Source organism: Nicotiana tomentosiformis, chromosome 2 (assembly GCF_000390325.3).
Source record: "Nicotiana tomentosiformis chromosome 2, ASM39032v3, whole genome shotgun sequence".
Classification (NCBI taxonomy): domain Eukaryota; kingdom Viridiplantae; phylum Streptophyta; class Magnoliopsida; order Solanales; family Solanaceae; genus Nicotiana; species Nicotiana tomentosiformis.
Window position 1 is genome coordinate 96,171,641 of NC_090813.1, and position 15,830 is coordinate 96,187,470.

Genomic DNA, 15,830 nt, shown 5'->3' on the forward strand with positions numbered 1-15,830 from the left:
CTGTGTTTCACTTTGTATCTTTCTTCTTTTTAATTCTTATTCCAATTCCTGCCTGTAATAATTCGAATGACGATATTACACACCCAGCATTTTCTTTAGAACAGTAACTCAAATTGTAATATTTTTGAACTTATGATATAGATATTAAGTTTGATCCCCCCTCTTAGTTCATTAATTTGAACCTTTCTTTTCTAACATCTAAAAATCCATGACGATAAGAAAAAACATTTAACTGCAAATTAGGTTCCTTCATTTAACGATAAGTAATGCGAAATTTATTAGCCGTCTTTTCTTTTTGAGATTCTACTTTCTTTATTATCATCATTCTTGAGTGAAACTAATCTATTCTATGTTAATACCTGTTTGGTAGCATAGGTTACATTCAAGGCAACGGCTTAAAATATATTATTACAATAAGTTGGACTTCTAATTTCCTAATATACTTATTGACACGTTTGTTAACCAAAATGTTAGTTTAGCTATAATTGAGAAAAGGAAAAATGGTCAGATATACCCCTCTATTTTTAAAGATAGTTCACATATAACCTCCTTTACTTTAGGAATAAAGATATCCTGACGTTAGCAAAGTTGATGAAAATAGCCCTAGTTTTTAACGGAGGTCCACTGAAGCTGAAAGAAATTTTAAGTTCAAATTATACATGTGTCATCTTCTAATTGAATGTTTATATTTAGTTACTATTATTTAAAATAATCCATTTCATTTGAAATTTTCATTCTACTTCCTTTTCTTCTCTTTCTTTTTTCTTTTCTCTTTTCTCTTTCTTTCTTTCTTTCTTTTCTAAGTCCTTCGTCACCGCCATTTCTCCTTCCACCATTTTTTCTTTTCTTCTTTCATTCTATTTATCTTTCTTTTGTCTATCTCAACTATGATATCAGAAGCACTACAGAGAAAATCTAATATTAGCAAATTTGGGGGTCACACTTATGGGCAATTGCAGTAAAGTTAAGCTCTTGGTCAAAGATAAATATTACTAATACATTTTGCTATATACTTTTATTGGGTGTTAATGAATGTCATTGGATACTTATGATCTGGTAGTTTTATTTTCTAGTTGGAAATCTTGTTTCTTTTGAAGATGAGAAAAAAGTCATCCTCACTACACTTTAAATTTTGCCGGGAAAAATGGTGCCGGCGATCCTCAAGCTTTCTGACCAACCAAAATTTTCTCTCACCCTTTAACCTACTTCAGTTTCTCTTTTCTTTTCCTTCCTTCATTCTGTTTAATATCAGTCCCCCATCAGATCTTTCTATAAAGGAAAAAAAGAAGAAGAAAGAAGTAAAGAAAAATGGCGGAAGGGAAAATGGAAGTGACTACCTGCAAAGTAGTTAGAAAAGAAAGAAAGAAAGAAAGAAAGAGAAAGGAAAAAGAAGAAGAAAGGAAATAAATAAAATTCTCAAATGAAAAACAAATATTATTAAATATTAAATAAATAAAGACATCCAATTAGAAGATGGCACGTGTATGGTTTGAACTAAAAATTTATCTCAGATTGCCACAATGGACCACCGTGTATTTTCGTCAACTTTGCTAACGGCAGGGGCATCTATAACGGAGGTTGACTGTGAACTATTTTTTTTAAAGTAGAGGGTATGTTTAGCCCTTTTCCCTTGAGAAAAATATATTGTTAAACAAAATACTCTTTTTTGCCTTTAGATTGGTGGCATTAACACTTTATTCCTATTATTTTGAAGCAATAAACGATTACTATCATTTATTCTTTCTCGGTTGTTAAATTACATATCAACATTCTAATGCTAAATGAATAAATAGGTGTAAGAGTTAATCAATTTTGGGAAAGTAACAAACTATTTCTTACTATTTTTTTGATATTTTTAAAGCTATTTATTAAGTATGTAGCCACATGGCATCTCCTCCTCTCACACACAAAAAAAAAAAAGGATCAGATTAATAATAAGGAGTTTTTGGCCAAAATTATCCCTTGTCTTTAAGGGTAAGTTTAACTTTGTCCTTCAAATATAACCTTGAGCGTCAATTGTCCTCTAAGTTTGCAAAAGTTGAGCGTCTTTAGTCCAATTAACAGAAATCACAACATCTGTTAGAAAACTAACAGAGCTATATCTCAACCGCACGTGAAACCCTTTTTTTTTAAAACCCAACTCTCTTTCACCCCAAAATCAGTCGATTGCCAACTTTTCTAACGGAAAAAATTATTACTTCCACCGGATTAAAACAACCTAGATAGACGGTGAACTTAGAGTATCACTATGGCTGATTTAAGCTTGGAAAGTTGTTGATTTCACTGGGTGGAGTGGTGGTTTATTGGTTGAGTGTAAAATGGGGAGGAATGGTTAAGAACGACATTGCTGTAAGTGTCGGATTCAAGCAATGCTTCTAACCATGTCGTCGGAGCTAAACGGAACAAGGTCCACTGCCTCCGGCATCTAACATTTTCTATGCTGCATTGGTAAAATTTTCGGATTATTTTTCTGACAATTGGTGTTTTCTTCTTCAATTGAATATAGCAATGCTTTTCAAAATGCAAGCAGATGAGAGAAAATCAACATCTAGTAAGTTTATATAGTGATACTTAAATGTAGCAATCGAAAATATAAAGCTTTTTTAATGCGTTGACCACCATTATACATCCTCCTAGTTGACCTTTTCCACCGGATGCAAGCACCATAATTATCCCATCATGTTGTTTTGAGTTTGAACTTTAAAGCATTGTTCTGCTGAAGCTATTATTCTATCTCGGTCTTCCGCGATCTGGGTTTTGTTTGAATCCAGCGAAACTGTGGAAGTTGTAATTTCAGCCAAACAATTCTTGAAAGAAGAGGGCGATGAACTGATCTAGATTTTGGAGGTGAAATGTATCACGTGCAGATCACATGTTGTTGCTAGTTTTTCAAACATATATTGTGTTTTCTGTTACTTGGACCAAAGACACTCAACTTTTACAAAATTAGAGGACAATTGGTACTCAAAATTATATTTAAATGACAAAAGCATAATTTTGGCCAAAAACTCAATAATAAGAGATTATTATAAACATGTTATGAAAATAATTATATTGTGGATGTCCATTTATTACTCCGCTATAGATAATTTTCCTGAAGAAAATTATCCATTTAGTACTCCGTTGAAGTTTATCTACAAGCAGCTGATACAAGCAGGTTGCAAGCAGCTCAATGAAATGATTTGCAGCAGCTTCTTATTAAACAGGCAGGTTGCAAGCAGCTCATGCAGACAGCTTACAAGCAGCTGTAGAAAAGCCTCGCAGCTGCTTCCTTTCTTCTATAAATAGAGGAGTCTTCAGTTCATTATGTACATAAGTTTGAAGTTTGAATAATATATCAGTTTCTCTCTATACTTGTCTTTACTTTACTGTCTTTATTTTATAACACGTTATCAGCACGAGACTCTGCCATCTCGAGCAAATACTTTGAAAGTATAAGAGGTACGAACTTTCTTTTTTTAAATAATGTTAAATCTTTCTAAACTTGAGTTTATAGCCCTGGATATATCAGGCAAAAGCTACATGTCTTGGGTGCTTGATGCCGAAATTCATCTTGATGCGATGGGTCTGGCAGACACCATCAAAGATAAAAATCAGGCATCAAACCAAGACTGTGCCAAAGCAATGATATTCATACGCCATCACCTTGATGAGGGCCTGAAAATGGAATATCTTACTGTTAAAGATCCAGTCATACTGTGGAGTAATTTGAAAGAGAGATATGACCACCTGAAGATGGTCGTTCTTCCACAGGCACGTTATGATTGGACTCATCTAAGGTTACAAGATTTTAAATCTATCAGTGAGTATAATTCTGCTATGTTCAGAATTATTTTCCAATTGAAACTATGTGGTGATAATATTACTGATCATGATATGTTGGAGAAAACTTTCACCACTTTTTATACCTCGAATATGCTCCTGCAGCAGCAATATCGAGAGATGGGATTTAAAAAGTATTCTGAACTTATCTCACATCTTCTTGTAGCCGAGCAACATAATGGGCTATTAATAAAAAACCATGAAAGCCGACCTACTGGTTCTTGTCCATTCCCTGAAGTGAATGAGACGAACTTCCACCAAGCTAAACATGGAATAGGACGTGGCCCCAGTCGTGGTCATGGCCGTGATCGGGGAGGAAACTCTAATCGTGGTAATAATAATACACCAAAGAACCCTCCTCACCACCAGCAGTGGAAAAGGAAGGAACAAAAGCATGAAGCGGTGCAAGCAGCAAAGCCAAAAAATACATGCTATAGATGTGGAGAAAAAGGGCACTGGTCACGTACATGCCGTACGCCAAATCACCTGGTTGAGCTATATCAAGCTTCCCTGAAGAAGACAGAGAAAAATGCTGAAGCAAATTTTATTTCTGAAGATAATTTAGACTTCATGCATTTGGATGTAGCTGATTACTTTGCACTCCCAGAAGGAGAAACAAGTCATGTGATCGGTAGTGAATCTGTAGAGATGTAAATATTTTAATTTGTAGTAGATAGTATGGTTATGTAATTGTTGTACATAAATAAAAGTTATGCTTTGATAATAATATTTACTATCATATTTATTTTGTTTATGTCATTTTGAAGAATATGGATAATCTTCAAATTATGTTTGGATCAAAGACCAATCATGAAGATATTTGTGTAGTTGATAGTGGGACAACTCATGCCATATTCAAAGATCAGAAATACTTTTCTTATTTGCATAAGGAAAAAATAAATGTTTCTACAATTTCTGGTAATATAAATTTGATTGAAGGCTCCGGAAGAGCTATTGTATTTCTGTCTAAGGGAACAAAACTTATTATCGACAATGCATTGTACTCCTCCAAGTCCCAAAGAAACTTGTTGAGTTTTATAGATATCCGCCGAAATGGGTATCATGTTGAGACAATAGATGAAATGAATGTGGAATATCTTTGTATTACAAAGAATATTTCTGGCCAGAAATGTATTGTAGAAAAGTTACCAACTTTATCTTCTGGCTTATATTATTCAAAGATTAGTACAGTTGAAACACACTCTATCGTAAACCAGAAGTTTCCTGATTCAAATACTTTTGTGCTTTGGCATGGCCGTTTGGGCCATCCTGGATCAATAATAATGAGACGAATTACTGAAAATTCGAGTGGGCATCCATTAAAGAACCTGAAGATTCTTACAAATGATGAATTTTCTTGTGATGCTTGTTATCAAGGCAAAATGATCACTAGACCATCACCAATGAAGGTTGGCATTGAGTCCCCTACCTTTTTAGAACGTATACATGGGGATATATATGGACCTATTCACCCACCAATTGGGCTGTTTAAATATTTTATGGTCTTAATAGATGTATCTTCAAGATGGTCTCATGTTTGCCTACTATCATCTCGCAACCTGGCGTTTGCAAAGTTATTAGCCCAAATAATTCGATTAAGGGCACAATTCCCAGATTATCCTATAAAGGCTATTCGCCTTGATAATGCTGGAGAATTCTCATCTCAAGCTTTTGATGATTATTGTCTATCAGTTGGGATAAAAGTTGAACATCCGGTAGCTTATGTTCATACTCAAAATGGCCTTGCAGAGTCATTTATTAAACGACTGCAATTGATAGAAAGACCATTACTTATGAAAATAAAATTGCCCATTACTGTTTGGGGCCATGCTATCTTGCACGCAGCATCACTTATCCGTCTCAGACCGACACATTATAATAAATATTCTCCGTCACAATTAGTTTTTGGTCATGAACCAAATATTGCCCATCTACGAATTTTTGGATGTGCCAGTAGCACCACCACAGCGCAGTAAGATGTGCCCCCAAAGAAGGTTAGGAATATATATTGGGTTTGAATCACCCTCTATTATTCGCTATCTTGAACTATTAACGGGAGATATATTTACTACTCGATTTGCAGATTGTCGATTTGATGAAACAAATTTCCCACAATTAGGGGGAGAGAAAAAGGAAATCAAAAGAGAAATTGTGTGGAAAGTTTCATCATTATCTCACTTTGATCCACGTACCCCTATATGTAATCAGGAGGTCCAGAAGATCATCCATTTACAGAATATAGCAAATCAAATGCCAGACGCATTTACTGATTTGAAAAGGATAACTAAGTCACATATCCCTGCAGAGAATGTACCTATTCGAATTGATGTCCCAGCAGGACCATCTATTAGCATGAGAGCTAGTGAACCTAAAGCACGCCTGAAGCGTGGTAGGCCTATAGGTTCTAAGGATCGAAATCCTAGAAAAAGAAAATCGATAAATGATCAAAATGATATTATGAAGGGATCTCCTGAAGAGACCCAAGATCTGATTAGTTATGAGATTCCTGAAGAAATTAATAAACCCGAGACTCAAGTGAGCGAAGAACTTTTAATAAGTTCTACTGGTGATGAGATTAATTTAAATCGATCTGAAATAGTGGTGGATAATATTTTTGCATATAATATTGCACTTAACATTATGCAAGATAGTGAGGATTTTGAACCCCGATCTGTTGAAGAATGTCAACAAAGATCTGATTGGCCAAAATGGTAAGGGGCAATTCAATCAGAATTGAACGCACTTGCTAAAAGAGAGGTCTTTAGACCAGTAGTCCAAACACCTGCTGGTATAAAACCAGTTGGTCATAAATGGGTTTTTGTGCGAAAAAGGAATGAGCAAAATGAAGTTGAAAGATACAAGGCTCGCCTTGTCGCACAAGGATTCTCACAACGACCTGGAGTCGATTATGAAGAAACATATTCACCCGTTATGGATGCCATAACATTTCTATATCTCATCAGTTTAGCCTTACGTGAAAGGCTCGAGATACATCTAATGGATGTGGTTACAGCTTATCTGTACGGGTCACTTGATAATGAAATTTACATGAAAATCCCTGAAGGATTTAAAATGCCTGAAGCATATTCAAAATCTCGGGAAATGTACTCAATCAGATTACAAAGATCTTTGTACGGTTTAAAGCAATCTGGGCGCATGTGGTATAATCGCCTCAGTGAATATTTGCTGAAAGAGGGTTACATAAATGATGTTATTTGTCCATGTATTTTTATAAAGAAAATGGCTTCAGAATTTATTATACTTGTTGTTTATGTTGATGACATAAATCTTGTTGGAACTTCAGAAGAGTTCCAAAGGGCAATTGAATATCTTAAGAAAGAATTTGAGATGAAAGATCTTGGGAAGACAAAACTTTGTCTTGGTCTGCAAATTGAACATTTAGCAGACGGGATCTTTATCCATCAATCTGCCTATACAGAAAGGGTCTTAAAACGCTTTTACATGGACAAAGCACACCCATTGAGTACACCAATGGTTGTTCGATCACTTGAAGTGAATAAGGACCCGTTCCGACCTCCAGAAGAGGATGAGGAACTCCTAGGTCCTGAAACACCCTATCTCAGTGCAATTGGTGCACTTATGTATCTTGCTAATGCTACAAGGCCTGACATAGCATTTTCTGTTAATTTACTAGCAAGATATAGCTCTTCTCCTACACGGAGACATTGGAACGGGATTAAGCATATATTGCGATATTTAAAGGGAACTCTTGATATGGGTTTGTTTTATGCTAACAAAGATAGTGCAGATCTTATTGGTTATGCAGATGCAGGTTATTTATCTGATCCCCATAAAGCTAGATCTCAAATCGGGTACGTGTTTAAATGTGGAGGTACTATCATATCATGGCGCTCCACAAAATAATCTATTGTTGTTACTTCTTCAAATCATGCTGAAATAATAACTATTCATGAAGCAAGTAGGGAATGCGTATGGTTGAGATCAATAATTCATTTTATTCGAGAAAAATGTGGTTTGGAATGTAAGAAAAGACCCACAATTTTATACGAAGACAATGCTGCATGCATAGCCCAATTGAAGGGAGGATTTATAAAAGAAGATAGAACGAAGCACATTTCACCAAAATTATTCTACACACACGATCTTCAGAAAAATGGTGACATTGATGTGCAACAAATCCGTTCAAGTGACAATCCGGCAGATTTATTCACCAAATCTTTACCAACTTCAACTTTTGCGAAGATGGTATACAATATTGGAATGCGGAGACTTAAATATTTGAAACAAGGTTTTCATTAGGGGTAGTAAAATACGCGATGTACTCTTTTTTCCTTATTAAGGTTTTTTCCCACAGGGTTTTCCTTATAAGGTTTTTAATGAGGCAGCTAGCAATGCGTATTATTAAATATGTGTACTATTTTTCCTTCACTAAGATTTTTTCCCACAGATTTTTTCCTAGTAAGGTTTTAACGAGGCACAATATCTTTTTAATGAACATCCAAGGGAGAGTGTTATGAAAATAATTATATTGTGGATGTCCATTTATTACTCCGCTATAGATAATCTTCCTGAAGAAAATTATCCATTTAGTACTCTGTTGAAGTTTATCTACAAGCAGCTGATGCAGGCAGGTTGCAAGCAGCTCAATGAAATGATTTGCAGCAGCTTCTTATTAAACAGGTAGGTTGCAAGCAACTCATGCAGATAGCTTACAAGCAGCTAAAGAAAAGCCTCGCAGCTGCTTACTTTATAGAGGAGTCTTCGGTTCATTATGTACATAAGTTTGAAGTTTGAATAATATATCAGTTTGTCTCTATACTTGCCTTTATTTTACTATCTTTATTTTATAACAAAACACAATATATTACTGTCACTATTTTGCAAATGAAGAAAACATAGGGGGGTTGTAGTGTGACCATAGTTTTCTAATTTTTATTAATCCCTCTGCCAAACCCCTCTTTCTCAGAGTATCATACGAGAACACGAAGAAGAAGGCAGAATAATTAAAAAAGGGAGACAGAAATAATAACAGATACATAAATATATTGCGGCCATTATTAAAGCCACACGAAGTATCTCACCGGCGATGTATACAACTTCTTGAAATTCAGACCGGTTAATCGGAACCCTAAAAGGCTCATTTTTAGAGGTTCGGTTCTTTTATCTTTTCTCTTCTTCATTAATTTATTATATTTGGAGCTTAGATATTGTAATCCAGCTTGCTATTCTTTTATTAATTTGATAAGTAATCGTAATTGAGCTTAGCTATTGGGTGATTGTATTGCATTCGATTTAGTGATTGATTTTTATCCTTACTCGTTTTTAGTATTTTGATACTTAAGACTGGAATGATTAGAGCTGGTTCATTTTACAGAGCTTGCTGCCACTACGTTTTTCGCCAAAGGATATACCCCCCCCCCCCCCCCCCCAACCACCACCACACACACACACACACACACAAAAAAAAAAAAACATATTTTTTTGGCTCATCTGCAAATGATTTAATTGGCATTTTATGCCTTTTTCGATTGGCTTGGTTTGTCGCGTTTATCATTAGTCGACACCAAGCTTGATGTTTGCACATATTAGGCCAGGAGTTTTCACGCACCTTCCCAGGATTCCACGAATGTGCCGTGTGTTAATGTGTCTAGGTTCCTAAAATACAATGACTTGATTGCCAGTACATTACTTCCACCAACTCGTGGTATTTGGATGCTGAAACAATTTAGGAAAAAATCCAGTATTATCCAATGCAACAATAACTATTATGTTTCAATCCCAAACTCACCAGTGTGCTGGTAAATGAGCTAAAGGTGCAAGGTGGAACTATTCTATTTGTTTAGCTAATTTTAATTGTCGAGTGCTGAATGACAAAAGTATTAGCACAACTTTATCTTTCTTAGAGTTTTATAAGCTTTGCCAGAAAAACATGGTTTGATACACAGCAGGACGTAATTTAGGGTATTTTGTACTTGATTCATTTTTTTGAGAAGGTAGCATATTCCATTTTAACTGTATTATTGGCTGCTAATGTCGTGGTCTGGAATTATATGCCTGTCCCATTATGAATAATAATTTGATTACTGTACTCACTATTGAATTGATTGAGCTGTGTGCAATCATTGGGAGGTCCATGAAACAATGATTCTATTGGATTGGATAAAGACATGTCAAAATGAGTTAGAAAACTGCGGTGTAGTGGGTGTAACCATTGTAGCTCATATTGGGGATTGAGTTAGCTAACTAGCTGAACACCCTCACCTTCCACCATGTGGGAAGAGAGTTCAAATCCCATAAGCAGCATTGGCTTCAAGCTTCTCTGATATAGTAATAAAAAAATTAAAAGAGAAAATCTTAGCATGTTCTATCCAACGATTTATGTTGTTTCAACAGTTTTAAAACTCTACGTGCAAAGTATTTTGAAGATATATATGATTGTTGAGGATGCACCCAGGGCTTTGGTCTAGCAGGTGATATGTGGCTTAGGCACACTTGCCAAATTTGTCTCGATATGCTTTCTTTTTGACGTGGTGCTCTGAGCATGATCTGGGTATATAATTCAACATCTTTGAATGGCCAAAACTTCAATATGTTTAACATTCAGGTAACTGCTAATGACTGAAGACTAAATGTTTCTGTCCTCATGCTGAAAGAAAGCTGCCATAATTTATGAATATCATGTCTACCTTGGTATTCTTGCCTAGGAAGAAAACATTCATTAGTTCTTTGAATCGAACTTGCAAGTCGTGCATTCAGTTATATGGATGTCCTTTGACAGTTTTTTGGAACTATGCACATGCATCAGGTATCGCTTGATAGCTGATTGTGTCATTTTCTTTTTAGATGGATGTCGTGATAGTTTCTTAAAACTATGCTCGTGCATCAGGTATAGCATGATAGCTGGTTGCATCATTATCTTTGTTAGATGGATGTCATGTGATAGTTTCTTGAAACTATGCACATGCATCAGGTATCACATGATATCTGGTAGTGTCATTAGTAGCTTCTACAGCTCGAAGAAGCTCAATGTCATGTCATTTGGGGTATGTTTGATTACTCTTTTTCTGGGTTATCCTCTTCTCCAGATTGTTTGGATGAAGTAGGAAGAAACTTCTATAGGTTTCATGTGGTTCAAGCGAACTAGTTCCTGATGCAGGAAAGTCCTACTTGTATCTTCTGTGCCTTCATGGAATTATGAAATACATCTTCTCATTTTCAGAGTGAACTGCAATTATTTATACCTTCCCTTTTGTTGATCCCCCTCTTCAGGCAGTAGTAACTTTGTAGGTGATGATGGCAATCGAACTAGTTTGATTATCTCATGTAGATGAGGTAAAAGTTTCTATATAAGCAAGGTTGTCGACTCATGGAGCTTAAAGTTTCATCTCCAAAGCCGGTATTTTCAACTTCTGATTGCAATAGTGATCCCGAGGAGAAAGAAATTAGTGAAGACGATGACGATGATCGTAATCATAAACATCGTAGAAAGGATACACGTTCACAATCTACAGAGACAGAGGCTCTTGAACCAGCTTTAAGGAGACCATTCAGGAAACGGAACAAGCCGTTTGAAAATGGACATCCTTACCAGGAAGGAGATTCTCACTCGAGTGATACTAGGTTTGGGAAAAGACGAGGAATGGGTTCTTTTTCCAGGGCACCTTCAGATTTGTATCAGATGATGAGGCTAAATCAGTCCCTGTCTGGTCATGCTGGTCCTGGTAGGGGTCGAGGAAGAGAATCTGGTGCTTGGGGTCCGTGTGAATCTAGGTTCAGCACTATTGATGTTGCGTCTCAATTTGTTCCACAAGGCCCTATTAATCCTCTTCTTTATACTGGAAGGGGGCCGCAAAATGTTTCCAGTGGACAGGGTGCGCCTTGGAATGCGTTTGGAATAGTTCCAGGAATACCCAATGGTGGTCTTGATACACTTCATACCCTTGGTTTACAGGGAACGCTTAGAACGTCCTTGAACCCTGCCATGAGTATGGGCATTCCAAGGCAAAGGTGTAGAGACTTTGAGGAGCGTGGTTTTTGCCTAAGAGGAGATATGTGCCCTCTGGAGCATGGAGTAAATCGCATCATTGTTGAAGATGTTCAGGTAGGCGTCTCAGCTGACAAATATTTGTATTTATCTTGTTCATTAAATTCTATGTCCTTAGGCACATTGATTCTGACTTTTTGTTTTCCAAATTGCAGAGCCTTTCTAAGTTTAATCTTCCTGTTTCACTTCCCGGTGCTCATATGCTGGGACCAGTTACTGCACAAGGATCTTTACCTGCAATAGGCCCCTCAAGCTCATTGGCTAATAAAGCTTTTCATAACAAAAGTATCAACCCTCCAGTGATTGACAATGGATTAGGTTTGACTGATACTTTTGGTGGTGGTTCTGTGGCTGGGGGAGCTGATTTCTATGATCCTGATCAGCCTTTATGGTCAAATGATCATCCTGAAAATTCAGTAGCACTCTTGGATATAAATCGGTCTAAAATTGATGATGCGGGGATGATGTTGGATGCAGACTCCTCTGATCAGGATCAGGTTGCGCTTTGTGATGGCTTTAAACTTAAGCGTCTAAATAGAGATGCTGGTGCAGCTTCACGATCTCAAAGCATTCAGGGTGTAAACCGTCATGGTAAGCAAACAAATGTAGATACCATAGACCCGCAAATGATGGACTCAACTTCAGAGCCCCAAAGTAGTTCTGGACGCAATATGCGAAAACCATCTCAAAAGGCACTCCGTACTTTATTTGTAAGTGGGATTCCACAGAAAGACAACAAACCAGAAGCTCTTCTTTCACATTTTCAAAAATTCGGGGAGGTTATCGACATTTACATCCCGATGAATGGTGAACGAGCTTTTGTTCAATTTTCTAAGAGGGAAGAAGCTGAGGCTGCTTTAAAAGCACCAGATGCTGTGATGGGCAACCGCTTTATAAAGCTTTTCTGGGCAAACAGGGATCGCATTATGGATAATGGAGCAAGTGGTAGTAGTAATTTTCCATTAGCTCCCCGCGGTGGGACACCCAGTACGGTTCCACCCCATCTATTGGTTCCTCATAAAAGGAAAGACAATCTGCAGACTGTAGCCCGAAAAACTGCTGAACATGGTACTGTTGCTCCGTTAGCAACCTCTGATCTGCCCAAGCCCGTGGCTCAGAATGGTCTCAAAACTACACCACCTTTGAAGAAAAAACTGGAAACTTTAGAACTTCTGAAGGAAGAAATGCGCAAGAAGCAGGAGATGCTTGAGCAAAAGCGTAATGAGTTCCGACGCAAGTTGGATAAACTTGAGAAGCAAGTAATGTCCTCTTCTTAATATCAAAAATAATAATTATAATTATTTAAGCTTATAATCTCGCAACGGCGGCTGCTTTACTTTTTATGCTCGTCTTGTGAACTTAAAAATATACCATTATATGCTATTCTCAGCCGCATTTTTGCTGGTGTTGTCTGATTTGGTTCCTCATTGTTAAGTTAGATTAGAAATGGAAATATTTGGGGATCAATTTGGCTGCAGAATTTCGCTGTTATTTATCTTCCAAAAAAAGTAATTGCTTGTGTAACTTCAAATTTCTTATATCTGCGGTAGTTTATTTGTTTACCTCCCAGTGTATGGCGATACAACTTCATTGATCTGTTCTTTTTTTTTTTCCTTTTTTGGTTAATATTGGTCCGAAATGAGTTTAAATGGAGCTACACAGTCCGTGAAGATTCATATAGTCAGATCCCAACTTGCTTTAGATTCCCTTAGTAGTTGTTGTAAATATAACTTCTTTATTGTAAAAGCAACTGGCAATTGAAACCCTCTTTTCTTTTGTGTCCTTTGTTATGCAGGCTGTGGGTGTGAAAGATGAAGCAGCGCCAGATCAGGCTATGAACAAACCAAAGGGAGGAGGAACAGTTTCCAACTCCGGTAAAGTGGAAAATTCAAGCCCCGTAGAACCTAGTAACACTGTGTCATCACCACCATCTGAAGCAACACCAGATAGTAGCAGATCTACAGAGAATGCCGAACCCAATTGTTCAAAATCATCTTCGACTGTTGCAACGCAGGTCGCACCTTTTATCTTAAATAGATACAAACTAGATAACCGGCCCACCGCATTCAAGATACTTCCGCCTCTACCAAGTGCTCTGGCAAACGTAATCTCTCTAACTCACTTCAGATAATTGCTATTTGTAAGAGATTCTTTCACAAGAGAAAAAGAATGCGGATATTTCTTTCTTTGTTTTCCTTATGCTGTTATGCCTTTTCCCTGACATGTTCTTTCCCGTTTTAAACTTGAAATTTGTAATATCAGCAAGAATTTATTCATTCCACACATTTATGGATTTGCTGACTCTTCCAAAGCAAAGCTGTAAGGGTGTAAAACTATGCATGTCTCTGCTACAGCCTTGTGCTTCTTGGAATGAGGTGTGTTCGGTTGATGGTTTTCAATCTTTAAAAATTAATAGTTTTAATTTGTTTTTAATGGACTCATAACTCACATGACTAAAGCAAGAGCACATGGGGCTATTGTTTGTTCACATATTTTCACATCTTTGTTTTTCTGGTAATTGGATGTGTTTTATCCCCTTTGTCTAGTACATGGTTCAGGATAATTTGTAGATTCATTTGCTGTGGTTCCTGTATTCTCATTTATATATTGTAAATAATTTTCTATTTTTAGGTTGACGTCCTGAAGGAGCACTTTTCTACTTTTGGTGATCCTCCTTCTGTTGAGCTGGAAGATTTGGAACCTCAAGATTGTAATAATGGCTCAGAGGTGCAAAATACATCTGCTAAGATATCTTTCCGATCACGTTGTTCTGCTGAAAGAGCATTTCTGAATGGTAAATCCTGGCAAGGCCAAATTCTGCAGCTTATGTGGGTGCAATCCAGTAATCCTGCAAAGGATGTTGGTGTTGGAGATAATGTCACTCCAGCTTCAAAGCAGCCTTCAGATGCTAATGGGCAATCCAATGCAAAAATTGGTGTGGCCGATCTACCGGAAGGAAGTGTGGCAGGGAACCATGAACCTAACAATCAAGGAAGAAAGAGAAGATGAATAAGATTCTGCGTCTGGTTAACAGTTAGCTCAATGTGATTGATCATGATGATGGCCTGATTTTCGGAGTTGTACAGCGAGAGAAATTTTTAAATCATTTATATGTAATTTTAGGAGTTATTAGTAATCAACAAATTTCAGTTTCAATTTTGCTCTCACATTATCTGCAAATGTAAAGAATTTTTTTTTGATTCTAAACCAGCAGTCCTGTTGGTAAGCTGTACTGAATTCTCTTTAGTAATTGGATGCTCAGACAGAGTCTAGGATTTACTACAGTTCTTAACAGAAAAGAAACACAGAATTATGAAGATGAGATAGTGCCAGTCATTTTTGGCCTTTTATTTATTTCAAGTGACTTCCCACTGCAGCTTTCTACCAGAATTTGGGTTTCTATGGCCCTTTCCATGAGTGCTTGAATGGGAAAGTTATAAGTTCGTGGCAATTGGGTTGTAAATTTAAGTGGCCTGGAAGTTGTTCTGCCAATTATCATTTTTTTAAAAATTATTAGGAGTATTGTTATTATCATTGTCATTTTTAGAAAGTCTAGGGAGTTAAACTATATACGATATAAACCGTTATAAATTACACCAAATAATATACCAAGTATAAATCACATATATATTTATATTATACTAGTCTTATAGTACGCGCTTTGCGCGTGTACCTACGATTTTTTTGAAAATCATAAGTACGACTCCTATATAATATGTTTGTATTATAAAATCAAAATTATTTTATACTCTTTAATATATATATATATATATATATATATATATATATATATATATATATATTAGTTAAAAGGCTTATCTATAAAACCTTCCATGTTAATTTTTCTATTTTTTTATTTTCTTTCACCGCCAATACTATTCTTATGAAAACCAATTTAGTCATCCTATGAGGTTTGTTGAAAAATAATTTTAGTTATACGATAAATTTGATAAATAATTGAATTGGATTTTTAGACTTAATT

The 15,830-nt window shown here is 36.3% G+C and overlaps 1 protein-coding gene across 4 annotated transcripts; it reads left to right on the top strand.

Annotated features, from left to right (window-relative positions):
- Positions 1 to 8,717: 8,717 nt before the first annotated feature.
- LOC104104739 (zinc finger CCCH domain-containing protein 41-like) lies at positions 8,718 to 15,132 on the top strand. 4 transcript variants are annotated; one of them, XM_070195801.1, is made up of 6 exons: positions 8,718 to 8,953; positions 10,259 to 10,408; positions 11,074 to 11,905; positions 12,004 to 13,107; positions 13,644 to 13,952; positions 14,480 to 15,132. In XM_070195801.1, the coding sequence occupies exons 3-6, from the start codon at positions 11,171 to 11,173 to the stop codon at positions 14,855 to 14,857; spliced, it is 2,526 nt and encodes an 841-aa protein (XP_070051902.1). In that variant the 5' UTR covers positions 8,718 to 8,953; positions 10,259 to 10,408; positions 11,074 to 11,170; the 3' UTR covers positions 14,858 to 15,132. The 4 variants fall into 4 exon arrangements, with proteins under 4 accessions (XP_070051902.1, XP_070051903.1, XP_070051901.1 ...); XM_070195802.1 differs by having other exon boundaries at positions 10,275 to 10,408; XM_070195800.1 differs by lacking the exon at positions 10,259 to 10,408.
- The last annotated feature ends 698 nt before the right edge of the window (positions 15,133 to 15,830 follow it).

Excerpts from the sequence above, each read along its gene's own strand:
- LOC104104739 (XM_070195801.1), top strand. The coding sequence starts at position 11,171 with ATGGAGCTTAAAGTTTCATCTCCAAAGCCGGTATTTTCAACTTCTGAT. Across the intron at positions 13,108-13,643 it reads TGGATAAACTTGAGAAGCAA|GCTGTGGGTGTGAAAGATGA; the intron begins GTAATGTCCTCT and ends TTTGTTATGCAG. Across the intron at positions 13,953-14,479 it reads TACCAAGTGCTCTGGCAAAC|GTTGACGTCCTGAAGGAGCA; the intron begins GTAATCTCTCTA and ends TTCTATTTTTAG.